The sequence below is a fragment of the Corvus hawaiiensis genome, chromosome 33 (genome assembly GCF_020740725.1).
Source record: "Corvus hawaiiensis isolate bCorHaw1 chromosome 33, bCorHaw1.pri.cur, whole genome shotgun sequence".
Taxonomy (NCBI): Eukaryota; Metazoa; Chordata; class Aves; order Passeriformes; family Corvidae; genus Corvus; species Corvus hawaiiensis.
In genome coordinates this window covers 260,372-287,672 of record NC_063245.1, presented here as the reverse complement: position 1 = coordinate 287,672, position 27,301 = coordinate 260,372, and the positions used below count along the sequence as shown (strand labels likewise).

The following is a 27,301-nucleotide window of genomic DNA, read 5'->3' as shown; positions in this document are numbered from 1 at the left end:
GTCTGGAGAGATGGAGTGGGGTCAGTGCTGCCCTCAGTGCTGCCCAGCAGGCCTTGGTCAGGCCTTTAGGGAGGTCCACAGGTAATGGGAGAGCCCTAAGGAAAGATGCTCTAGCAGTGAATTTAATTCAGAGCTTTTAGGCATTGTGATTGCAGGTTGCTTGTCTCCCCCTCGAGATAGCAATGAGACTGTCCCAGTGAGAGGGTTCTTTCTTCACAGGAAGGACAGTGGAGGCAAATACAAGGACCATGGAATCCATGTGGCAGAAGGACCTTCTGCAGCTCTCCCAACAAATGCAAACTCTGCAGGAAGCAATCCAGAACATGGAGGTGTCCACACAGCGTGACCTTCAGATGATCAGAGCAGACCTGGAGAATGAACTAGGTAAGCTAGGCCATTCCCCAGCAGGCCTTCATCTCTCCAAAGGCAAAAGCTGCTTTACAGGCAAGCTCTCTTGTGAGCACATCCTCCACAGCTCCTCAAAGGGGATGGGGAAAGACAGTCCTTACATGGGTAATAGATTTGTCATTGTTATGAATAGGTGTGAGGGGTTTAGATAAATCCCTTCCTTTTCGCCAGGCCTCTGGCAGCAGGCAGTAGCTCCATAGGGATGGCCAGTGCCCCAAAACCCACTCTCGTCTGCAAGTTCTTTAATAACGACTGATTTGGTCTATTATAGAATTAATTATTTATTTAATAGAAACAAACCTAACAGACATAAGACCTAAAATAAACTATTATTACACAGGAATAAGGACAAAAAGAGACAACTAGTATTACATGCAGGGTTAAAGCTACCATTAATTTTACAGCTAGTGAAGAAATAACATAACATAGGATCCAATGTTTCTTACCATCCAATTGTGATGGAGCACACATCAAAATCCTTTCCCTCAATTCCCAGAAAAGTAACCATGGAACCTGTGTCCAGACTCCAGGAAGAAGTCTTGCACACTTTCAGGGTGTGTGTGTAGAAGGCATCTGCCTCTGTGATAATCTGTATTACTTTTATAGCGTAAAGCAGGCCTTTAGGGTACCAGTGTTTGTTTTCCTTTATCTCTTCCCACATCTGCTCTCCAGACTAAGATGTTGATTCTTGGTTAGGCTGACAGACCCTTTGGTACCAGGAGATGATTCATGCTGGGCCTTGCCTGCCTGGGTTATCTCTCCTATCTGCACTGGCCACCTGTGGTGGGGAGAGGGGGACTATACCCTGCCACAGTCATCCATGCCATTGGAACACCTCCTTGCTAAAGTGTTTTCTGCAGCGGCTCAAGGTCCCTCTTACCTCGCTTATCCTTGAAGAGAGCTGGAACTCTTAGTTCTCTCACTGTCTGATATTCATTAAGGTTTTGTTGTAGCTGCTAGATTTTGCTTAGCAGGCTGTAGCTCCCTGAGAGCTCAGTGGGGGTTGCCTAGGGCAATGCGACTTGTCGCATCCCGCAGTCCGTTTTCGATGGCCCCGCAACCTTGCTCTGGTCAGCTATCAGTGTTACAACCAGTGGTGACAGAGGAGATGAGAAAGGTCTCCCCATGAAGGTTGAGATGGCTTTAATCACATCTTGAGCCGGCAACCCTCAGAGGCAGAGAGACCTCGTGGTCTGGGCTCGGGGGGGTTTTGTCAGGGGCCCAGGGGCGGTCCCTGGGCGGGGTTGGGGTACAGGAACCAAGAGGGAGAGTCTGAGGGAGTGGCCACGGCTAAGGGCAGGGAATAGGGGGAGCACGTGAAATAGGAAAAGCAATGGATCACCACAAGGTTTCCCCTGGAATCCCTGTCCCTGTCTCTGTCCCTTTCCCCATTGCCCTTCTCCTCCTGCCCCACTCCTGACGCCACTTTAGGCAAGGCCGGGCTGTGCACACCCTGTGTGTCTGTGCCCATGACGAGCCCCGCCCTGTGCTCCCCTGTTCAGCTTGGGGGCATCTCTGTGGGCAGCGCGTGAGGTGGGGGCAGGGAAGGGCACTGGCAGCACCCAGCACTCTCTGCCAGGGACCTTCCCCTGACCAGGCACAGGGCCCATGTCCGATCCCAGGGGCTACTGACCAAGGCTGAGGCCCAGTGAACATTCCTGAGACCACAGTGGGGTCCGAGGGGCAGGTGGGGGATGCCCCACCACACCTTCGTCCTGACAAAGAGCGTTGTTTCCCAGGGCCCACAGATGGTGTCTGGAGAGATGGAGTGGGGTCAGTGCTGCCCTCAGTGCTGCCCAGCAGGCCTTGGTCAAGCCTTTAGGGAGGTCCACAGGGAGTGGGAGAGCCCTAAGGAAAGATGCTCTGGCAGTGAATTTAATTCAGAGCTTTTAGGCATTGTGATTGCAGGTTGCTTGTCTCCCCCTCGAGATAGCAATGAGACTGTCCCAGTGAGAGGGTTCTTTCTTCACAGGAAGGACAGTGGAGGCAAATACAAGGACCATGGAATCCATGTGGCAGAAGGACCTTCTGCAGCTCTCCCAACAAATGCAAACTCTGCAGGAAGCAATCCAGAACATGGAGGTGTCCACACAGCGTGACCTTCAGATGATCAGAGCAGACCTGGAGAATGAACTAGGTAAGCTAGGCCATTCCCCAGCAGACCTTCATCTCTCCAAAGGCACATCCTCCACAGCTCCTCAAAGGGGATGGGGAAAGACAGTCCTTACATGGGTAATAGATTTGTCATCCATGCCACTGGAACACCTCCATGCTGAAGTGTTTTCTGCAGGGGCTCAAGGTCCCTCTTCACTCCCTTGTCCTTAAAGAGAGTTTGAACTCTTAGTTCTCTCACTGTCTCATATTCGTTAAGGTTTCCCCTGGAACACCTGTCCCTGTCTCTGTCCCTTTCCCCATTGCCCTTCTCCTCCTGCCCCACTCCTGATGCCACATTGGGTGAGGCTGGGCTCTGCACACCCTGAGTGTCTGTGCCCATGATGAGCCTCTCCTGTACTCCCCTACTCAGCTTGGGGGCATCTCTGTGGGCAGTGCATGAGGTGGGGGCCAAGGGTGATACCTAGGACTGGCTACCTGAAAACAGAGGCTAGACAAGATTAAGAGAATGAAAGGGGGTATTTACAAAAGAGGGCCTTCAATAGGTACACCCTGGGAGTCAAAAAACCCTCTGAGGGGATACACCCAAGATAGGCTCTAAGTCATGGGTTTTTCACACTCTTATAAGTTTGGTCTATTGCCTATCAGGGTTAATTCTCCAATTACAATTTCAAGTAATGATGTAATTACCCCAAGTTTGCTCCTCCTGTTCAGAGGCTTGGTTTACATGTTTCAGGGCCTGAGACAACAAGGTGTCCTTGAGTCCAGGCCCAGAGAGGGTTTGTTATGTCTAACCCGAGTGTGAGAACAGTAGCTAACCGGCTATGGAGTTTTAGAGTTACAAACTAAAGCAGCACTGTTGTAACCACTGGACTCTGCCTAGCAGGCTGCTGAGGCCTGAAAGCTCAGTGAGGGTTTCCTAGGGCCGTGCGATTAATTGCATCCCGGAGTCCATTTTGGACAGCCCCGCGATCTGGCTCCAGCAGCTAGCAGCGTTACAATGCAGTGGATGGTAAAGAAGGTAGAGAATAGTCTCTCATGAGGGTTTGAGATGACTTTAATCACATCTTGTCCCTGTGATGTTCAGAGGTAGAGAGACAGCATGCTCTGAGTGTGGGATGGTTTTGTCAGGGGCCCAGGGGCGGTCCCTGGCCAGGGTTGGGGTACAGAAGCAAATAAGGAGAAACCGAGGGAGTGGCCAAGGCTAGGGAGGGAACAAGGGGAACATCACAGAATCATGGGGTTAACAGGCCACCACTCAGTACAGGATCTGAAAAATATGAAAGCTAAATCCTACGGCATCAAGGGAGGGCACCAGCCGGCACTCTCTGCCCAATGTCTGGGGACCTTCCCCTGGCCAGGCACAGGGCCCATGTCCGATCCCAGGGGCTACTGACCAAGGCTGAGGCCCAGTGAACATTCCTGAGACCACAGTGGGGTCCGAGGGGCAGGTGGGGGATGCCCCACCACACCTTCGTCCTGACAAAGAGCGTTGTTTCCCAGGGCCCACAGATGATGTCTGGAGAGATGGAGTGGGGTCAGTGCTGCCCTCAGTGCTGCCCAGCAGGCCTTGGTCAAGCCTTTAGGGAGGTCCACAGGGAGTGGGAGAGCCCTAAGGAAAGATGCTCTGGCAGTGAATTTATTTCAGAGCTTTAAGTGTGGCTTTTGTCGAGAAGGACATAACAGCACACACTTGTTGTAATCCAAAGTCGAGAGAGATAGAAAGATTTTTTATTTTCTCTACTGCTATTCTTATACGTCTTCACAATTGCAGTGGCCTGTTGAGATTGGCTGCTTAGCAATGACAAGGCTGTCTAACAAACAATGACCATTCAAGCATTAAAACAATCAGCTATACAAGCAAAGGTATAGTTGCTACATACTATCTGCCAAGTTCTTCCTTGTACACTCTTAATGTCCTAACAAGAACATCCTCTCCTTGTGTCCAGAACATCTACTCTCATTGATGATCTTCTTGGCTTTCTCTGTGGGTTTCATTGAAGCTGCAAAATTTCCACTCTAAAATTCTCACGGGTAAATTCTGACCGATTTCAGGCTCTGTGAGGCCCTCAGTCCATCTGTCAGCCTCATCATTTAGGCATTGTGATTGCAGGTTGCTGGTCTCCCCCTCGAGATAGCAATGAGACTGTCCCAGTGAGCGGGTTCTTTCTTCACAGGAAGGACAGTGGAGGCAAATACAAGGACCATGGAATCCATGTGGCAGAAGGACCTTCTGCAGCTCTCCCAACAAATGCAAACTCTGCAGGGAGCTTTCCAGAACATGGAGGCGTCCTCACAGCTTGGTCTTCAGATTGCCGTAGCAGACCTGAAGAACAAACTAGGTGAGCAGGCCAATTCCCCAGCAGACCTTCATCTCTCTGGAGGCAGAAGCTGCTCTACAAATGTCCTGTGGCTAGTTCGTTGCTTTCTCCAAGTGGGTGCATGGAGCAGAACTTCCTTGGGAGCAGCTCTTATGTCCCATGCCAGTAGAACACCTTTGATGCTGAGATGGCAACTGGAGGTGGTCAATGTCCATCATCTCTCCATCACATTTGGAGGACGTGGAAGAACAGCGTCTTCTTCGTCCTTTCTAACAAGAAAGGTCCCATGCAATTACTAGTACTACACCTCACCTCAGGTGAGGAAAAACCATTGTCCCACTGACACCAGTCTTCTCTTACAGAAAGGACAGTGAAGGAAAATACCCCAAGGGTCTTGGAATCCCTGCGGCTGAAGGACCTCCAGCAGCTCTCCCAAGAAATCCAAGCTCTGGGAAAAGATATGCAGACCACTTTGGGGTCCCCAGAATATGACCTTCAGCTCCTCAGAACATATTTGGAGAAAGAATTAGGTGAACAAGGCCTTTTCCAGCAGAACTTCATCTCTCTGAATGCAAAAGCTGCTCTACAGGCAAATTATCCTGTGAGCTTATTGTCCACTGCTCCTCAAAGGGGATGGAGAGGGACAGATTTTCTTGGCAAGTAGCTCTTGTGTCCCCACCTGTCGAGACACCTGAACACTGAGGTGGTGACTGCAGGTGGTCAAGGCCCCTCTTCATTACCTTGTCTCTGAAGGGAATGTGTAGTGTGGGCTCTCTATGACCCAATATGTAGTAAAGGAGTCCACCTGCATGTCCTGCTATTGTCTCTCTTGCTTTCCCCACTTCTCTTCCTCTTAACAAAGATTGTTGTCTCCCACAGCCCACAGCTGCTGTTTGGAGAGATGGAGGGGGGACAATCCCAACCCTCCATCCTGCCCATCAGGCCTTTGCCAAGCCCTCAGGAAAGCTCACAGTGCCTGTGCTCTTTCCCCAGCCCTCCAGCAGTCAGTCTGTCCGAACCAGATCCGAGGAGCTGCAAGGGTCTTTGTTCTCCTCTGTCCAGAGCCCACATGCCCCTGAGCCCTGGGAGTTGGACACTTCAGGGAGGGAAGGACTACAGGAGTGTGAGAGCCCCAGATGAAATGCAGGGGGTCAGGCCTTGGGCAAACCCTGCTCCCCTTCCCTTTGCCCAGGAGCTCACGATAAGTTTGACAAGTGTCTCCAGGGGTAACTGGTGAAGGAAAGTCACCTTTGCTTCCTGGCAAATCCTTCTCTGTGAAAGCCCATCTCCTTTTTAGTCTAAGGTCTGGCCATTCCTCTGGCCTCTCCTTCCCATCTGAAAAGGAAAGAGGGGCTGAGCTCATCTCACAGCACCTTTTAGTCCTCCTCCGTCCTCAGAGGAAGCAAGGTGGAGCCACGTGCTCCATGTCTGGAAAACAAAACTATCACACAACCTGATTTACTGTTTTCTCTGGGAGTCTGGTGAAATGAGAGTAGGTAGAAGTGGTTAAGAGAACAGTGTGTGTATGTGGTGGGGGAGTAGGGGAGCATGGAGGTGGCATGAGTGTCATGGAGGGGAGATAGTTGGGTGTCACATGTAAGAGATTTCCTCAATCCCATTCTGTTTGATTGGACTGTCAGGGCCCCAGCAACACTAAGAGCCTTGTGCCTGACCATACTGTCAGTGTCGGCGTAGGGGAGAGTGAGAGTGGCATCATTGTCACTGAGAGGAGAGAGTTGGCCAATTTTGTTTCACTGCCAGAGCAAGCCTTGACAAATCCACTTACTTCCTGCTTCTCTCCTTTCCTACAGACCTTCAAGAACTACGGTCCTACAGAGGTAAGCATAGGTGAGATGAGGAAGTGAGTACTCAAGAGCCTGAGTGCAGCTCTGGAAAACACATCCAACCCCCTCAGAGAGCTGTTTGAAGAAGAACACGCACAGGGAAGGGGGGTTTGATGACTTTTTTCACTGCCATGTGCTGCCCAAGGCCTTGCCTGTGCTTGTCAGGAGCCCTCTCAGCTGTGGGAAGCAGGCACAGCTGGCTTGCAGTGGCCACTGCAGCCCCGCCTCCCACTCCTGCTTTGGCCTCTTGGGGCTCTCAGGAAAAGTCTCTGGAACTGATCTTGCTCCACAGCAGGAGCAGCTCCTTCTCCTTTCAATCTGAGCTGAGCTAGAGGAGCTCAGTTCATGATATTGCACCTTGCTCGAGTCCTGTCAGAAGTTCATCCCATCCCCCGATGAGCATGGAAAGCTGAGGCAAGAAACATTCCCTTATCCTTGTGGCAGTGGATCACTCTTCCACTCTAATCCATGTGCAAGCAATATCCTACACTGGTGCTCTCCTGTTATTGAGGAAAAAGTACTTAAATCTTGAAAATCCCCTTCACACTTTGCCAAGGAGTTAATCCAAACCTAATTCCAGCTCCTGGCGCCCAAATGTAATTCCTGCTGCTGCCAACTCCTGGTCCTTTTCCTCACGCCATTCCCACCCCCGCCCGCCCCCCCCCCCCCCCCCCCAGCAATGCAGAGATGGAGGGAGAGGGGGTTCAGCCTCACAGCTGCCTCCTTGGAGCTGCCTGCTGCAGTCCCAGCAGCACTGGAGCAGTGCCTGGCATTTGGTGCCTGCAGGCTGCCACTCTCTCTGGCAGCAGCCCAAGGAAGGGACATGGTGGGAGGGGAGGGAGAAGCTGGAGGTGCCCTGAGGCTGCTGAGTGCTCCTGAGTGTGGAAGGGGGAAGGACAAATGAGAGTGGCCTGAGGGCACAGAAGGGAAAGGCTCAGAAAAGCAGAGCTTGTGTTTTCTGCTCCTCATAGCCTGACCTGACCATTGCAGGGGATGTCACCCTGGATGCTGACACAGCTCATCCCAGATTGGAAATCTCTGCGGATGGGAGGAGAGTGAAAGATACAGGTGTCATCACATTCTTGCTCAGCAATGAGAAGAGATTTGATTCCCATCTGTTTGTGCTGGCAAAGGAAGGATACACATCTGGGAAACACTACTGGGAAGTGTCTGTTGGGACAAGAAGAATCTGGGCCTTGGGTATTGCCCGGGAATCTGTGACTCGCAAAGGGACTTTGACTCTGTGCCCTGAGAATGGCTTCTGGGTTATTGCGTGTGCAGATGGGCAAGATTATTGGGCCTACACGAATCCTTGGACCCGTCTGATCGTGACTGGCAATTTGTCAAAGATTGGGATCTTCTTGGACATCCCAGCCAAGCAGGTTTCTTTTTATGATGTCTGTAAGGCAAGAGCTTTGTACACTTTCAGCATTGCTGATGGCAGAAGCCAGGAAGGCAAATTAATTCCCTTCTTCTCCACAGGCCTTGCTGCTGCTGAGCCTGACACTGAGCCTCTGGTAATAGTGCAGTTTTCTGATGATGATGAGTAGTTTACTCTGCATGTCAAAGGTCAATACTGTGATAGAATCACATTGTAATGAGGCAGCTGCCAAATTTGTGTCTTCTGAACAAAAGTATTGAAGGAGAGGGAAAATCTATCATAGTGGTCAGCTTTCTACATTATGCATCAGAATGAAAAGTTTTTTGAGGGAAATTTTATGTTGTCAAGGGAAATTTTCTTTCATAGTAGTATGAAAAAAGCACTTCTGTGGATTGTGAGTTTTCCTGAAAAATTACTGTCTTGCGATGGTTTTTTTTATCCCATACCATTTTTGGTTTGTTTGTTTGTTTTGTGTCCAAGGTGGTTGCTGTCCCCCCCTCCTCCCACCCCCTCCATCTCCCTGACTGTCAGGAGTATTGAAATGAGTGAGAGCTAGACTGGGGTTTCCAGAGAGAGTTGGGGGGCGGGGGGGTGGGTTGAGGGGCGGCTCCTTCCTTCTGGGTGGGCTTTTTGGCTGGCCTCGTAGCTTTGTGGGTTTTGTCTTTTTCTTTTTTTTTTCTTTTCCTTCGGCACTGTTGCTGTGCTTGCTGGCTTGCTTCTCTGCTTCTCTGCTTCTCTGCTTCTCTGCTGTTGGGGAGCCCAGAGCCAGTGCGTGTTGTGCCAGGACCCAGGTACACCCTGTTCCCTGCTGGGGCCGCCTCCTCTGCACAACCTGGACCCAGGGGCCGCCAGCTATCACCGAGGAGCAATTCCCCGCTCAGCCCTGCTGTTCTCTGCTGCTGCTTCAGGGCGTCTTGCTGCACTGTAACTAGACACCCCGTGCCTGCTGGGACATCCCACAACTTCTGCTACAGCTGTGGAGTTTCTGATACCTTGCATTTGATACTCTGGGATCTACTTGTCCCTGCCATCCCAGCTTGCTGCTTCTGAGGTCCCGGCTACATCTCATTTTGCTATCCGGAGAGGTACTGGGACCAACTGCCCGGGGGGGTTTGTAAAGGAAGCCCCTTTTCCATCCCGTCCGACGGCGGCAGCCATTACCCACATACAGAGAGGAGACTGAGCTCGCTCCGGAGCGCCCCCTGCAGCCGCGGGGGAACCATCGCACCCACCCTGCCCGGCCGGGAGCCACCAGCGCCCCTGCCGGCTGTGACCGGAACTGCACCGGGGGGAAAGGGCCTGTGGCCGGGACAAGGCTGTCACTGGGACTCTGGTTCTGTTTGTTGTGGCCGCCACTGTTGTTGTTTGTTTGTCTTGTTATCCATATACATACTGGTAAAGAACTGTTATTCCCTTTCCCATATCTTTGCCTGAAAGCCCCTTAATTTCAAAGTTATAATAATTTGGAGGGGAGGGAATCATATTTTACATTCCAAGGGAGATTCCTGCCTTCCTTGGCAGATGCCTGTCTTTCAAACTAAGGCAATTACTCTCCTTTTCCTGATACTCTGTGATTTGTCATTTTGCTGAGGAGGGATACCAATAAACATCTTGTTGGGCACCTACGACCAGGCAAGGTCACCCCACCACACATCTCCACATAGCTTTGTAATATCTCCAAGGACAGAGACTCCACAGCCTCTCTGGGGAACTCGTACCTGGGCTTGGTCCTCCACAAAGTAATAAAGTGTTTCCTGTTGTTCCTCAGGAACCTACTGTGTTTCAGTTTTTCCCATTGCCTTGTGTTCTGTCAGTGGCACCTCTGGGAAGAGCCTCCTTCAGGTGTGGAGACACATTGCTGAGATCTCCCCAAGCCTTCTCCTCTCTGGGCTGAACAGTCCCCTCTCTCTTAGTCTTTCCTCCTGGCAGAAATGCTCTAATCCCTTAATCATCTCTGTGGGTCTTCCCTGGGCTCTCTCCAATAGTTCCATGTCTCTCTTGTACTGGGGAACCCAGAACAGCAGCTGTGGCCTCTCCAGTGCTGAGAAGGGAAAGATCCCCTGTCTCAACTCGTTGCCTCATTCCTCCTAATACTGCCTGGGATATCAATATCCCATTGCAGGAAGAGCTTATTCCTCAACTTGGAGCCCACCATAGCCCTAAGACCCTTTTCTTGCCCAGATGTTTTGCAGCTGGGTGTCCCCCACGATGTGCTGGTACCTGGCCTTGTTCCTCCCCTTGTACAGGAATCTGCACTTCTCCTTGTTGAACTTGAAATTGTTCCTGTCAGCCCTTTTTTCTCCAGCCTGTTCAGGTCCACCTGGATGACAGCAGAATCCCTCAGTGTATGAGCCATCTCTTCCATTCTTGGATCATCATCCAAGATGCTGAGGGGACTCTCCACCCCTTACTCACAATCACTAATGGAGATGTTAAAAAGGCCAGAACACGAGTATTGACCCCTGGACCACACTGCTGATTACTGGCCTCTGCCTGGGCTACCCTGTGCCCTGTTGTCTGCTGGAGCCTTGGACTGCCGTGGGGCTGATGTTCAAGGCCATTGGATCCACCCAGTCCAAATCTGGTTGTCTTTCTTGTCCAACTGGTTGGAGACAGGGTCCCTCTAGTCCTGATCATGGGATTCTCCACTTTCTTCTTGTAAAAATTAGTTTAGAATGCCCTTCAATAAGATTATGTGGGAAAAAGACTGGGGGTAGATTTACATTTTAATAAACAGAGATTATGTTTGGTGTGCCTGACTCCCCTACATGCTAAGGAGACTAACAGAGGGAGGGGAATAGAGACCCCACTGCCAGGCTCTGCCAAAGCCCTTGCAGAGGAGGGAATTTGGTGATTATTTGAAGCTGAAAACCAAGGGAGATACAGGAGGATGTCTTGCTGTTGAACTAGCAGCCATTGGGAAATCCTTCTCCTTGGACTGATCATGTCCCCATCCCAAGGTTATCTTACGTACTGAGAAACTCACCCCCAAGGTACGACCACCACTCACTGAGTAATATGTATGACTAAAGTCACTCAAGCTCCACCTAAATGTAAAGAAAGAATACAAAAGTGAGTTAAGAATGGGGAGAAGTTGGGATTAACTCCTTTGTAACTTCTGGGATCAGTGGATGGCTGAACCTGTCTTCTCCCCCTGTAGGGATGCTGATTGGGTAAGAACTGTACTCTGTGCATGTGGAATGATTATTTCAAGCTAGTTTTTATTGGGGATTAGAGCTTGATAGTATTTCGCTTTGAATGTATTTTTTTGTTCATATACTATCACTGGCAATTCTCAAAATTTAACCTGTCAAAGTTTTATTCATAAAGAGTGTGTACTAGTTTGAAAGCACACCAGTGGGAGATCCCAAGTTGGAATTACAATTAAATGGAAAATTAAGATATAGGCAATAATACAGAAACACTGTCTTAAACGGACAGAGTCAGGATACAACCTGACACCCTGTTGGTCAGGGTGGTGGTAGCAGTCCGATAAGATGGTGGCTGCAGTCCTTCTGAAGTGGTGAATGTGGTTCTGTTGAAGCGGTGATCCTGTAGAAGAGTCTGGTCTTCCTCTGGTCGCTATGTAGCTCTTCTCTGGGAATTTAGTAGGTAAGGGCTGCCTGTGGTGTTCCAAACCTCAGATTATATCCAGGTAGGAATGACTATTCCAAATCAGCAGAAATGATTCTGTGCTTCCATCCACCACAGATCTTACCTTCCTCATGGCTAGGAAGTCACTCAAGTTCCCAGTGATGTTTGAATTCAGCCAGAAAGTTTGGTCAGATGATCTGTGGCTTTCTTGTCCCACTGCAGCATTGTTGCTCAAACCCAGAGCTGCTTGGCAGCTACCCCCATATAGGCCTGATCCTTTCCTTTTCCTCAATTTTCTTTTCTTTTTCCTTCTATTGCGCCTCACAGCTTTTTCCCATTGACCATCTGTCCCAGTGTGGGTTGGGTTCTCCTCCCCAGGAATAAGCTAGCCAGCTGTTAGAAACCTTAATTGCTCCATTGTTAGTTTTTGTTAATCTTATAAATAAAGTATGTAATTCGTGCTATTATGTATAAAACTGAAATGTAATCAGACCATACAGAGACAGAATTTCAAAATCCCTCCACCAGCCTGGCTGAGAGAAAAATTTCACAGCACCAAAAGAAGTTCTCTCACAGATGTAATCAATAAGTGAGGATTCCACCTAGGTGGGGTTGGATCTTATCACCGGGACATTTGCACCATGACGACTTGATCACCACCTTCTGATATCTACATCTCATCTGATAAGGGATCGGACATTCTGGGAACTAAAAATAACTGTTCCAGGAACCAGAGATGGCCCATCCATCACCAGAAATGGCCCACTCATCACCCAGGATGGACAGTCCATCAGACCCAGGAAAGGCTTTGTGCAGCCCAATTCCGGGACAAGAAAACTTCATGAATATGCTAAAATTACGAGAAGAATAGAATTAATTCAGACTCTGCCCAAAAACTGTATAAAAAGGGACCAGCCGAAGCAGCAGCCGTGAACTTGGGAGCTCTGATGCGATACAGATCAGATCTATGCATGTTCACCCAGCTCCGACCCCGGGCTCGGTGCTGCTTTTCTCGATCGTGGCTTTTGAGACTGATATTTCGGTCGCATAATACATGTTATTTCTTTATAAATTTTGATTGGGCAATCTCGTTTATCTCATTAATAAACCTGCTTAGCAGGAAATTTGCTACAGTTGTTTCTTTCAGCTTTTTCTGCTCTGCCGTCGGGAAGCCCAGAGCCAGTGTGTGCCCGCCAGGACCCGGGGCCACGCTCCTCCGCATGGCACTGACTCAGGGACTTGCCAGAGCTGGTGAGAAATCCCAGGGAGTCTCTCTCCGCCGTGTTTGGGAGTCGGGCTGCTGCTGCTGCCCAAGCCCCGCCATGCCTGTGCTGCTGCTCTGGGGTTGTTTGCTACGCTGTAGCTGTTTCACCCCTGCCTGCTGGGAGGTCCCGTGGTCCAGCTGCAGCTGCAGAGTTTCTGCTGCCTCTTGCTTGCTGGTCCCGGGAGAGTCCACCCTGCCATTCCAGCTTGCTGCCCCTGAGGTTTCCTACTACAGCTCCTTTTGCTATCCAGAGGAGGCACCGGGATTGGCTGCCCCTGGGGGTTTGTGAAGGAAGTTCCTTCTCCATCCCTTCCTGCCGGCTGTGCCCGCCATCGTCCACACGGAGAGAGACGGCGGGACCCGCGCCACAGCGCCCCCTGCAGCCGCGGGGGAACCATCGCACCCGCCCTGCCCGGCCGGGAGCCACCAGCGCCCCTGCCGGCCGTGACCGGAACTGCACCGGGGGGAAAGTGCCTGCGGCCGGGACAAGGCTGTCACTGGGTTTTGGGGGGTGGGGGGTAAGATTCCACAATTTCAGTATCTAGCATTTATTCAATTTTTTTTTAATAAACAGGGTTTTTTTTTTCACTTTCACCCTCTCGTATCCATTTCTCTCATTGGCAGAAGAAAAGGGAGTTATTGAAGCCCTTTCTCCTTAGAGGAAACACTCATTCCAGGGTTTTTTCCTGAAATTTGTCAAAACTGAGACACACAGCAACAGCTTAAGGCCAAAACCAAAGTCATAGACGGTTTTCCACTCTTCATGTCTAGAGTTGACCAAGAAATGTCCCATGGTGGGATGCCCCTCTCCTACAGTCACTGCAATGACCAATGGCAAACTGACCCCTTGCTGAGGCTTTCTCCAGGAGAAGCCGCATTTGTTCCCCCACAGGGCAGCCTGTTCTTTCTAGAGCCGATGGGCACAGGGGCAATGGCAGCCCTTGAGGGAAGTGGGATTGCCTGTGGAGCTGCCTGACACATAATGGACCTCAGTCACTGTGAAATTTTAAATGTTCCCCGAATTGTCAGTTAGTGCAATGAAATTTAGCAAACTATTGAGAGTGACCTTTTACTATCACTTCCTCTTTAGGCTTGTGCATTGTTTTCCACCTCATTGACTGTTAGAGTTTCATTGACACAATTTTTTCATGTGGGTTGTAGTGAATGAAAAGACTGGATTTTAAAGCATTAGGAGATGAATTGGAAGGACCACCTAGAGAAAGAAATAAAAAACTCAGTTAAACCAAAGAAGGATGAGAAAATGCAGGAGAAACTGCAGTGGGCTTCTCACCCCCAAAACATTTTCCAAAATATTATGGCAGACCGAGACATAACAGCAGAAATGCAGAACACTGTGTGTATGTCCCCGCACAGATGCATGCCCGGAGCTCTGCTGTTGAGGAACACATCTGGTGCAGGAGCTGGGTTTGCAGCTGCAGTTCCAGAGGCAGACGGACATGCAGGTTGAGATGCAGGCTGAACTCTGGCTGGGAGCCTGGAGAGACCAGAAGCTGTGCATTGCCAACCTTTGTAACAAAGGACAGAAACCCAGTGACCGCAGCGAGGTGGATGGACACTGAGAGACAAAGCAGGGACCCTGACCTGCCAAACCTGATCGATAACAAAGGAGACCAAGGCCTGTGATGCCAGAGAGGTGGATGGACATGGAGACACTCAGCAGAAGAAAAAGACTTGGGAGGAAAGGAGAGACTTTTGGGCTGGAAATATGAGGGGGAAGAGGTGACAAATATGAGAGGACAAAATGGTAGGATATGTGAGGTAAAAAATGGGAAACAAGAGGGGACAAAAGGGTGGGAAATGTGAGAGAAAAATGGTAGGAAATGTCAGGGGAAAGAAGAAGGGAGAAAAGGGCAGAAAACTTGAAGGGGAAAACCAGCAGGAAAAATGAGGGAAAAGGGATGGAAGTGAGAGGAAAAATGGGTATGAAACAGAAGGAGAGAAAAGGTGGAAAACGTGAGGGGACAGAAGAGTGAGAAGTGTAAGAGGAAAAATGGCAGAAAACGTGAGGGGAGAAAAGGGTGGAAAGTGAGAGGAAAAAAGGTTTGCAAAAGAAAGGGTGGAAAACACCAGGGGAAATAGGAAAAGTGCAGGAAAATGATGTGAGCCCAAGGGGTACTTTACTAAGATGCACCAGCTCAAGCTGTTTCTGTGTTATTGCACCACAAATCAGTGGCTTTGTGGAATGAGACTTCTGAGACTCTGCCATGGGAAACCTGGGGTTGAAGCGGTGAGGAAACCTGGTGTGACTGTGTGAGTGGGGGGTGTGGGGACTCAAGTGGGGACCTGTCAGGTCACTGGAGCCACCAGTGAACCAGCAATGAAATAAGAAACGAGCAGTTACAGCAGCAACATGAAGGGCAGAGTGTATAAGAGAGACACGATTCACACACAAGTGCTCACCACGTGCAACCTGGTGCTTCCATGACCACTCACTCCGCCTCTGCCCTGAGTGGAAAGGATCCATCCCCCCCAGACCCTGAACATGGTGTGAGGTGGTCTAGAATAACCCCGGGGTCGCATCCAGTCCCCTCCTGGCTCCTGCCAAATGAACCCTATCGTGGCCAGAACCAGGACACTCCCGCAGTACCGTGCCGACAAGAGCGCGCTGCGGGGAGGCTGCCCAGCTGGCCCAGGGAAGCAGAGGCTGGCCCCAGGTGCTGCTGGAGCACAAGGAGCAGAGGGCAGCCCCTGCCTTCCTTGCTGCCCACCAGCTTTGCCTGGGGCCTTTGTGCCAGGCCTGCCAGGGCTCCCAGGGACAGGATCCCCCCTGCAGGCTTTGCCTGAGGGCACAGGAAGTCTGGAGGGACGGTTCAAGTGTGTTTCAGGAGCTGAGCCATGCCACTGCTGCTGGAGCAGGTGTCTGGAGTTGGACCAGGTGATCTCTTAGGGTCATTTCCAATCTCAACTACTCTGTGTTTCTGTGATTCTGCACAGGGCATGAGACATCTGAAACCACAATTTTCAGAATCTCCAAAGTCAGATGGAACTGTATCTGTACCCAATTCCTTTGTGTATTTAATTTTCATTTCCTCTGTTTCTTTGCAGACATGGTGATAGAAAGTGCGTAAGAAATGAGTGGTGTCATACAGAGGTACTGAATCCTTCTTGGAAGGTTATTGATCACCAAGCAGAATGGAAGTCAGGAAGCAATTCCAAAGTGTTTGGAAAAATCCTTTTAGTGTAAAGTATCACTTTACTCCATAATTCTGGTTGTGATTGAAGAAGGAATGGAGCTGGAATTTAAATGTCCTCCAGAGAAGCCATTAAGGGAATTGTGTATTGCTTCCTACTTCTGTCCAGCCTTCTTCACATTTGTCCTGAGCTTGACCTCCCACCCTGCCTGCATTCCCTGGGCTCTCTGTGTTGGGAAGTGCTCGTGCTGCCGGAAGACTCAGATCATTTTTAGGGCATTCCTATCTCCTGTGATTTGGTGTGTGATCCTCCTGTGCCATGGCAGATACATCGACTGTGTGATTTCAGCAAATGAAGGAAACAGCAGCCAAAGTGCCCCCCAAAGCAGAGCAGCTGAATTACCCGGTGAGTTCTACACCAAATCTCAGGTAAGAGTCCTGGGAAGCTTGGATTGTAAGTGTTTTACCAATTCGTGTGTGTGAAGAATCTGGGATGTACAGCAATTGCTAATTTCGAATCCCAATTTTGCTGTTATCTATACCCAGAAATTGTTGTTCTAGTCCTTTATATAGAAAAATCTCAACTATTCAGATGTTCCCTTGGCATAAAACAAGGAAGAAAGAAGAAAAGAAGAACGAACAATATTTAGGCTTAAAGGGCAGAAGAAATGTGAGCAGGTCCTTGCTGAACATTGTGCTGGTTTGCCCTGTTCCTGTGGGCAAGGACTCAACAAAGGCCGGTGGCAGGGCATAACGCCCTCTCCCCACCACAGATGACTGGTGCATATAGAAGAGATAACCAGGCAGGTGGGTGAAAAGCCCAAAGGGGTCATCTCTGGAGCCAAAAGGGCCCAGGCCCCCACCTAAGAATCAACATCTTAGTCTGGAAAGCAGATGGGGGAAGAGATAAAAGAAAAATAAATACCTCTGACTGAGAGATACTGTTTTACAAAGACTATAAAAGCACACAGATTATCACAGAGGCAGAGTCTCCTACGCACACCTTGAGAAGCATGCGAGACTTCTTGCCAAAATCTGGACGCAGGTTCCGTGGTTACTTTCCTGGGAATTGAGGGAAAGGATTTTGATGTGCGCTCCATCACAACTGGATAGTAAGAAACATTGGATCCTAAGTGTTATTATTTCTTTGCTGGCTGTAAAATTAATGGTACCTTTAACCCCGTGTGTATAATACTAGTATTCCCTTTCGTCTTATTCCTGTGTAGTAATAGTCTGTTTTAAGTCTTATGTCGGTTAGTTTTGTGTCTATTAAATAAATAATTCATTCTATAATAAACTGAATCAGCCATTATTAATGAACTTGTGAATGAGAGCGGGTCTTGAGTTGGTGGCCACCTCAATAAACCTACTGCCTGCTGCCAGAGGCCTGGGCAAAAGGCAGAGATTTAAACCCCCACATCCATTCATAGCAATAAAACTTTGTGAGCCCAAGTCAGGTGTCCGTGTCTGTATCACCCTTGCAGGGTGAGCGATACATTCAGATGCTCCATTTCTCCTCAGGTGGATTTGCTGTCTGGGAGGTTCAGCAGCAGCGTTCTGGAAGGAAAACAGCCAGTCTGACCACAGCTCCAAAGAGGGGACACAGGGAATGAGCATTCCCAGCTGCAGGCACTCCTGGCCTCTGGGTTCAGAATTGGAAACTCAATCCCAGGGTGAGTTTTCCATCCCAGCAGAGCTCTGCCCCTTCATTGTGTGCCTGCAATGTGGAGGCTGCTGCTGTTCTTTCAAAAGGTGTTGATGTGGATGAAGTCGTCCAGGACAGAGGAGGGACCTTGAGCTTCCTCAGGTGTTTTTCACAGAGACAGTCCATGGGTGGGGGTCACTGGATCCATGGCCAGGCACGGCCATGGCTGCAATGGAGCTTGAGACAAAAACACCTCTAGCACCGCTCAGACAGGGACTCAAGGCCCAAGCTTGAGCTTAAATGGAGTTTCTGGAATCTAAATGGAGCTCCTGAAGCTAAAATGGGTTTTCAGGCTATGTGGACAGGGCTCCAACCTAAGAATATTACTCTCTGCTTAGTTGTTAATCAGCACTCAATCCTGCTGGATCATAAATCACAGTTTCTAGTGAAAATATTTTGAGAGCCAGCACAGCCCATGCTCATGCTTTAGCTGAATTTTCTCAATCACTTCTGCGCCCTTATTATGGGAACTATCAAAATCTGGAATCTGGCCAGAGCCAGTGCAACACAACATGCAAATACCTGTACTTTGGTTCCGTTACATGACAGAGAACATTAAATAGTTCACATTTTTTCTAGCAAAAAAACCTTCTATGAATTTCATAGTATGTTGGGGTCCCTCCCCTGCCATGTAGCCCTGGGAGAGGGGCCCTGAGGGCACAGACACGGGGTTTCCCTGTCCCTGCTCAGCCTCGTTCCCGTTGGTTGGTTTGCGTTCCCTGCGCAGGCAGAAGGACCCTTGGTCCCATGACTGGAACAGTTCCTGGGCAGAGCTCCGGCCATGCGGCTGGAGAAATAAACATCTCTCTGAAACAGCTATCAAGAATCTGTTCGTCCATATATATTTCCTTTCCACGGGACTCCTGGTTTGATATATGCGTGTTGCAGTATCCCCACTGCAACATAATGGTAGAGAATTGTGAGCAGAACGATCCCCGATCCCTAAGCGACTGATTTGTGTGAGTAAACCCTGGAAACTTTGGATTCCTCTTCTTGGTTTTGCTTTGCTATTCCATATCTAAACTATGGAGGAACGGCGGGAAGACTCTTGGCTCTCAGAGCCGCATATGGACATTTATCTTAAACTTAAAATGATTCTTGAACAACGATTTGTGAATTTTAGCTTGATTCAAGCTCAAAAAGAACTGAAACACTTCCTGGCATGGTTGTTTAAGAACTTTTTCTATGTTTCTTGGGATTTAATTCTTACCAAGGGCTTTTGGAAAACCGTTTGGACACAGTTAATACTGGAGTCAAAATATATGCCGATGGAAGAATATTTTCGTGAATATTATTTAGTTACTGAGACTGTTGAGCAATGTCAGCTGTGTCCTGGCGAAGGGAAGCCTGGCTCAGGGACCGTGCGGCCCAGGCCACGTGCACCGAGCGCTCTGCGAGCAGCAGCGAGGCAGTTCCCGCGTGCGGGCGGAGCCACGCGAGCCGCAGTGTCGGCGGCGGAGCGAGGAGCGGCGGGACCCGGCGGTGCCCGAATGGCCCCGTGCAGCGCGTGGTGGAGCGAGCCCCGTGAACGCCCGGCCGAGAGGGGCGGCACGCGGGCAGCGGCGGGCGGCGGTAGCGGTGGAGCGGAGCCGCGCCGAACCGAAACGTGCACTGGAGCGGGGTGCGGGGGAGTCATCGCTCGGGGGCCCGGCCGAGACGTGGGTGCAGCGCCCGGCAGCGGCAGCGAAGCTGCAACCAGAGGAGGCAACGCACGGAGAACTGAGCAGCGCGGCCCGGCCCGGCCCGCGCAGCCCTGAACGCGACCCCGGGAAGAGCGCGCAGGCACCAGCAGCCCCGACAATTCCAACACGGGAGCAACCGAAGGAGAGAGCAAAGACGCAGCAAGACAGAAAACAGCAGCCACTCGGAAAAAGGAAAAGATCATAGTAACTAAGACCTTAGGGATAGTAAAATGGTATAATGTTAAGCAAAATTATGGTTTTATAACAAGGTGTGACAACCAGCAAGACATATTCGTGCATAGAACTGCTATTAAAAAGAATAACCCTGAAAAATGCATCCCAAGCTTGGGAGATGGAGAAGTCGTGGAATTCAAAATTATACGAGGTAGAAAAGGGTTACAAGCATCGCAGGTCACTGGGCCTGATGGTGTTTCTGTGAAAGGCAGTATATATGCTAAAAATCGTGGTCATGTTAGACAATATCTCCATTGTAAGCCCTCCCTACAGTCTCCCTTTCCTAATCCCACCTTTCCCTTTTACCCTATGTCCTATTACCCCCAGTGTATTCCTAATCCATTTTTTCATCCATGGTTTCCCTCACAAAACCATGCTTTTGCCAATTGTTTCCCCAAAAATCCCTTTCCAATGCCGAGTGGGGGATGAAAAGGGGGAGGGAAGAAGTTAAACCTTCTCCTGCCTCAGTTTCCCCACAAAGCATGCTCAGAGAGTTCTGTCTCCCTTCTGTCAGCCTTAAGATGTTCCACAGAATCTGTTTGGACATTTAAAGACTCAGGAGGGTGGCTTGTTTTGTTTTGAAACTGTTCTTGTTATGTTTATCCAGTTGTTTTCATTCTCCTTTTATTAAAATAAAACGGGTGAGGTGTTGGGGTCCCTCCCCTGCCGTGTAGCCCTGGGAGAGGGGCCCTGAGGGCACAGACACGGGGCTTCCCTGCCCCTGCTCAGCCTCGTTCCCACTGGTTGGTTTGTGTTCCCTGCGCGGGCAGAAGGACCCTTGGTCCCGTGACTGGAACAGTTCCTGGGCAGAGCTCCGGCCATGCGGCTGGAGAAATAAACATCTCTGAAACATCTAGCAAGAATCTGTCTGTCCATATATATTTCCTTTCCACGGGACTCCTGGTTTGATATATGCGTGTTGCAGGATCCCCACTGCAACATCTGACCATCTCCTTTCTCCCAGCAGAACTTCCTGGCCCTGCTGAGCAACAAGGGTTGCTCTGTTCCTCTTCTCTGCCTCTGTCCCTTGCCCCCAGCCCAGGATGTGCTCAGGCAAGAAAGCAGCAGACCTTACAGGTGCCCCATGTGCAGCTCTGCTCCTCCTTTCCTGAAGCCTCACATCTCACAGCTGCTCTGATGAGCCAGAGGAAGAGGGGCAGCTGCACCAGGGATTCCTTCCAGTTCCCAAAGACCAACTCCATTGCAATCCCAAGTGCTTTGCAGAGCAGAGATCCCCTGTTTGACTCAGTGGGCCCTCACTGCTGCCTGCAGTGGGCATCCACGCTCCTGGCATTGCGAATACAAAATTGAACAGTTCTGTGCTCTTTGGCTTGGCCAAGATATTTCACTCCCTCCTCCTTGTTTTAGAGCTTTTCCTGCATCAAGCCCCATGTTCAGCTGCTGCAGAAAAGTGTGTGTCTCCTGTAAGCCTTGTGTCCTGCTGATCACATCTGGGCATGCGATCTTCTGGACACCCACACAACACCCAAGTGCCACCAGAAACCTCCATGCACAGCACTGGATCTTTCAGGGTAGGATTCCCACGGCTGCCTGTGCTGCAGCCAGGAATTTCACTGCCATTCAGCCAGAGACACAGGACATGACAAAGTTCCCTGCATGGGGCCAGAGCCCCTGAATCCAGAGCCCTGTGCAGCTCAAGCAGATACAATGCACATTGTGCCCTGTCATTGAGCTTCCACCACCTCTGGTGTGAATCTTACCTCAAAACCTGCCCATGCCCTCAGGATACTCTCTGAAATCCCTTTTCTCACCTCCAGCTCCTGCTTTCTTCTACATGTCCCAGTCTAAGCCACAAGAAGTTGCAGGAGGTCTTCAGCCCTGGTCAGACTGGCCACTCAAATCCCAAGATGACAAAGCAGAATGGGAGAGACCCCAGAGACAGTGGGATCTCATCTCAGACCACTCCAAGGAGAGCCCTTCTGGTGTCCTGGACCCCTGGGAGTGCTGCTGGGGATCTCTGATCTGCTTGTCTCTCCAGGGCACTCTTGGTCCATGCCTGAGAGCTCAATCTTCACGTCATTTCTGGTTGGCTCCCAGTTTTCTCCTCACACTTTGCTTGAATTATGCTCCCTTCATCCCTTTACACAGAGGTAAAAGAGCAACAAAATCAGGGCCAATAAATAGGAAGAAGAATATAATAAATACATCACATAGAAATAATAACTGCAATTTAACGCTTCGTTCTCCAGATTAAATGATTACCATATTGCTGTACATCCCAGATGATTCACACACAATAAATGCTAAAATACCTAAAATCCAAGCTTCCCAGGGCTCTTACCTGAGATTTGGTGTAGAACTCGCTGGGTAACTCAGCTCCTCTGCTTTGGGGGGATACTTTGGATGCTGTTTCCTTCATTTACTTAAACCAGGCACTCGATGTAGCTGCCATGGCACAGGAGGATCACACGCCAAATCACAGGAGGCAGAAATGCCCTAAAAATGATCTGAGTCTTATGGCAGCATGAGCACTTCCCAGCACAGCAAGCCCAGGGAATGCAGGTGGGGTGGGAGGTCAAGCTCAGGACAAATGGAATGAAGTCTGGACAGAAGAAGTCAGAAGCAACAGACAATTCCCTTAATGGCTTCTCCTGAGGACACTGAAATTCCAGCTCTATTCTTTCTTCAACCACAACCAGAATTATGGAGTAAAGTGATACAGGCAACACACTAAAATGATTTTTCCAACATGTTGGAATTGCTTCCTGACTTCCATTTTGCTCAGTGATCAATACTGCACCAGTGTGAGAAGCCAATTTAATTTTGATTTCTGTCTCAGCATTGTTTGCCAGAGGTATGTGGGGGAGGGGCTTCACACACGTTACCTGCAGAAGGCAGCTAGGAGAAGATGGAGGAAAGCCTTGTCTCTGGGAGACTTTGCCTGACAGCCATTTCAGTAATAGGCAGTCAGTAGGAGACCAGCAAGGACACTGTGGTGGTCTCCTACTGTGTCTGTGTACTGTGTGGACTGTGTCTTCTAGAAAGGTTCTCCAATCGGATGGCAAAAGGTCTCCACCAACGGACTGCAATCGAGTATTTGACTGGACCAGCGGTCTGCCAGCAAGCAACCCTTGGGAAGAGCCAGGGGGTGTAACAGTAACTGTGTCACAAGCTCCAGGCTCTTTTGGTCTTTGGGCTTTTTTGCCCTGGAGGCTTTTTACCTGTTGCACTCGCTGAAAGCTTTTTGCTCTTTTTGCTTTCCCTTGCTCACTCGCTCGGTCTCCCTCTCAGCTAGCTGGACACGTGCTGACCACCTAGCTTGTGTCCTGCCCTGCCGCTTTGTCTCGCTCACCTTCTCCAGCCATCTCCTGTCCTGCCTCCCTGCATTCCTGCCTGACACCCTACGTGCTTCGTCCCTGCCTGTCTCGTTCCTGCCTGAGCCATCTGCTTCCAACCCCGCTTCACGGATCCAGCCCGCCACTGTGACGCCGCCATGGCCCTGTCCAGGGTTCTGCACCTCCTGCCCGATCCCCACTCACCTCGTGTCTGGCCGCCCGTCGACGTGGGAGCTGTGCCTGTGGAGCCGCGTCCCTCCGAGAGCTGCGCAGGCTCCCCCCGGCAGGGAGTGTGTGCACACCTTCTGCCGGTTGGACATTGACAGCACATTCCAGAGCTCCAGTGGTAACTCCTGCTGTTTCTCTCTGTCTCTGCTCTCTCTGCTGCTCTCCCCTATTCTTTTTCCTTTTCCTTCTTCCTTTTCTTCCTTTCCTATTCTTCTTTGGTAGGGCAACACCATTTTCATTACCAATAAACAATTCTCAGATGGAATACTCGCCTTGTTCGGCTTAATTCTGTCCTAGGTCATCCATTTAAAAAGAACCCCCTGCAGTTCCCCAGAGTAGAATGCAACAACAGGCTCAGAAGCATTCTGTGCCTCTGTATCACACCACTCATCTTCTAAAGCACTTTCTATCACCACATCTGCAAAGGTTAAACAGTCAAGAGGAAGTGAAAATTAAACACACACCAGAATTGGGTATACATACAGTCACATCTGACTTTGGAGATTCTGAAAACTATGGTTCCAGGTGTCTCGTGCCCTGTACAGGATCACAGAAACACAGAGTAGGTGAGGTTGGGAGTGACCCCAAGAGATCACCTGGTCCAACTCCTCTGCTCACCCAGGGACACCTGGAGCTGGTTGGTCAGAACCTCTCCCAGAGGCTTTTGAGTATCTCCCAGGATGGAGGCTCCACCACCTCCCCAGGGAACAATGTCTGTCAGACCCAGGGAGCAGTCTGGGGCTCAATGGCCTTGCTGCATTTCTCTCTCCATTTGACATCTTCTTGGTGAGGTGCCTTGATTGGCCCAGAGACACAAGCTGCATCATGAGAATTCCAATTAAATATACAGAATGTTTTTGGTAGTATTTCGCCATGAGGGTGATCAAGCGTTTGAACAAGCTGAGGTAATTTGATCCATGGAGGTTTTTTCCCCCTTGTTACTACCTCATAAAGTGGAGATTGTAAATAAAAATGAGAAGCCATTGCCTCTTGTCATTGCATTATTGCCCTAACTGGTGGCATGTCATAAAGTTTGTCAGGATGATGAGAGCTGGAACCACGTCCCAACTGTGCTTGAACAGACTGAAACTCCACAATAAAGTAATATGGAATTAGAGGAGGAATGCAGATAGTGCCCTAAACTGGAAATTTAGGATTTTCAGTAAAACGGGAATTGAATGAGATGGGATGAGAGGTGCCTTGAGAAAGAACAATAAAGTCAGGGGATGCTGAGAATGATTTTGGTGGTGAACATGGGATAAAAAATTGGATTTACTCATCCAGCTTGAACTATTTCATACACAGATTAAGAATGTCTTTTAATGCTTAATTAGTAGTTAAAAATCTCAGTAAAAATGACTAACCATGAATATTTCTGACATCTGAACTCAGAGCAATAATAAGAAGCTATTTTGCCATGAGACAAAGGAGGTGCAATAGAGCAACACGTGAGGACATGCTCCAAACCCACCGTATAAGATCAGTTATTACCTGGGACATATCTGCACAGGATGAAGGTGTAAAAATTAAAGACTGTTTCTGATGAAAGCTCAGATTGTGGTTTCAGGTTTTGATGGCAGTTATTTCAACACTTTCTGCACCCTCTTTCTCACACCCACCTTTGCTCTCTGTTCATCTGTGCTGGGCAATAACTCACTGGCACCAGGGCTCTGAACTGTGTCCATTTCATCCCAAGGATGTGCACAGGCTGCACCAAATCTCACCCTCTTCTCCCAGTGCCACCACCACAGGGTGGTCCTGCAGCCCTGCACTCTCCTGTCCCATCTGGGACACTTGTGGCCATGACCTGCAGCTCCAGGCTGTGCAAGATCTGCAGCAAAGCCGTGTCTCCTCTTCGGTGCACTAAACCACTGCACAGGGGGACACAACAGAGCCTTCCCTCCTTCTCAATCCCCAGTCTCCTGCCTTCACCTGGGAGGGACAAATGGCAGTGGGGGACTCAGGGCACCAAAATGTTCTCCATAAATAAAGCCAGGCTCGTTGTGCTGCAGCCAAGGGCAGGTCCCTGGGCATGGGCCAGCTGGTTACAGTGCCCCTTGCAGAGGCACCTTGGTCAGCAGAACAGCAAGTGGCTTGTGCTGGGTGAGCAGGAGATCCAGCAGAGCCCCACTCCTCACTGGCTCCTCTATCATTGGAGGTGGAAGTATCAGGAAGCTGCAGGATTGCTGGTGTCCTGCCCTGTTGTCCCTCCAGCAGCTTTCACGGCTCTTGGTATCCCTCACAAAGACCAGGCTCTGTGAACAAAGGGGCAGGTTCAGGAGGGCTTTGCAGGGAGGAGGCTGCCCCAGAGGGACAGGCACACATGGCTCATGCTCCATGTCAGAAACAGGCTGACAATGTTGCCAATTTTAATAGGTTTTATTAACAGTGACTGAGAACAGGAACCGAGAGTAGCTAAAGAACCCAAGACGACAAGGCAGGCGAAGAAGCGCGCCCAATGCTGGATGCTCCCCTGAAAAGCACGTCAGCAAAGGAGGACCCCGTGCCTGGCACCGGAACAGTTTATGTAGTCTTTTGGCCCACTTTGGATTGCCCAGTCACTTTTGATCCTCGCTGTCACTGGCTCGTTTAGAGGTGCGTTCTTTACCAATCATTTGGCCACAGGGCAATTTCATTGGTTGCTCTTATAGTCCAATCCGTGTCCTCTCTGGTGCGATAAATGATGATGTAATGTCCACCTCAGAACTTTCCAGATACTCCAACCCACCGACCGGTCCCACGTGCCATCCAGTGGTGATACATATGTGGTACCCCAAATACAAATAAATTTCCAACATTGAAATTCAGTTAGTAACTAACTATACCCCAACCCCCAATCCAAAAAAGTCCACCAGCTCAACCAATTAGCTCATTAACATTATTGATTAACAGGGGCCAAACTGCTTATGACAGTCTAGGCTCGCAGGGTGTGGAAATGAAAGCGGGAGCTCTGCAGGTGCGGCGGCCACAGCGGGGGCTGAGGCAGGGCCCCCGCTGGCCACAGCCGCTCGGTGTGGGAAGGTCCTTCCACCCTCAAAGATGCAGCAGGACCAGTCCCAGGCACGCTGCAAGCCCCGGGCCAGGCAGCTCTTGCAGCGCTGGGCAGAGCTCAGCCCACAGCAGACGCTGCAAGGAGAGGCTGTGGCTGCAGTGCCCCAAACAATGCTGGCCCAGGGGGGATGTGCCAGGCTGTCTCCTGCTTGCCCGGCCTTCCTCCTCCTCCTCCTCCCCCTCCTGTTGCTGCTGCTGGGTGAGTTGGGGATGGCTTTGCCTTGGGGCTCAGCACTGCAGGGCTGCTGAGTGGGGCAGGACAGGGCCCGTGCTGGGCCCAGGGCAGGCCCCAGGGGAAAGGGTGTGTGGAGCAGCCGTGCAGCACTGAGGGGCAGAGCTGCTCTGGGGAGGGCAGCAGGACCAGTGCTTCCTCCAGCTCCCATGCACCTCTGAGCCAAGGGGAATTTCCAAACCCTTTAAGGTGGCTTGTCTGATAGTGAGGGACATGGTATATGCTGAAGTGCTTTAGGGAGCCAGAGGCATCCATCTGAAACCACAAACCCACAAAAAATGGGCGTGGGGAGGTATCAAGCCAGGAGACAAAGGAGATGCAGGATGGAGCTGCATGGGTAGGAAGGTGCGGGCCCAACAAGGACTCAGCAGTGGGAACATGGACAGGGGCACAGGCCTGAGCTGGGCTGCTGCCCATCTGACCAAACCCCTCTGTGCCCCACAGTACAGGTGCTGCTGTGATGGCCCAGGATATCAGCAGCTCCCCAGGGCATGGTGAGTACGGGGATAGGTCCCATCAAGGAATTTGTGTGGGGCTGAAGATGGGAATGGAGAAGTTCTTTGTTCTTCATCGGAGCCATTTTCCAGCTCTGACAACAGAACACTCTCCCAAGTTGTCCCTGTGCCCTGTCTCCAGGTGAACTCCCACCTCCTGAGCTCTTCTTGAATGCCTCCAATGCTCAGCAAGGAGAATGGGTTTTCCTTCACTTTCTCATTAAACATCAGACTCCTAATATAAAAGTAGTTTTCTGCAAGGATGAGGTGGAGATGCTCAGCCCGAAAGCTCAACAACATCAG

At 50.2% G+C, this 27,301-nt stretch overlaps 1 protein-coding gene across 1 annotated transcript in view; it reads left to right on the top strand.

Annotated features, from left to right (window-relative positions):
- The window catches only part of LOC125318967 (butyrophilin subfamily 2 member A2-like), a 37,591-nt gene extending 28,951 nt beyond the window's left edge, over positions 1-8,640 (top strand). Inside the window, exons 11-16 of the mRNA XM_048289934.1 lie at positions 220-384; positions 2,381-2,545; positions 4,698-4,862; positions 5,204-5,371; positions 6,653-6,679; positions 7,676-8,640. Coding sequence (XP_048145891.1) covers positions 220-384; positions 2,381-2,545; positions 4,698-4,862; positions 5,204-5,371; positions 6,653-6,679; positions 7,676-8,235 — 1,250 coding nt within the window. The 3' untranslated portion in view covers positions 8,236-8,640. The remainder of the gene's footprint in view (positions 1-219; positions 385-2,380; positions 2,546-4,697; positions 4,863-5,203; positions 5,372-6,652; positions 6,680-7,675) is intronic.
- Positions 8,641-27,301: the final 18,661 nt, after the last annotated feature.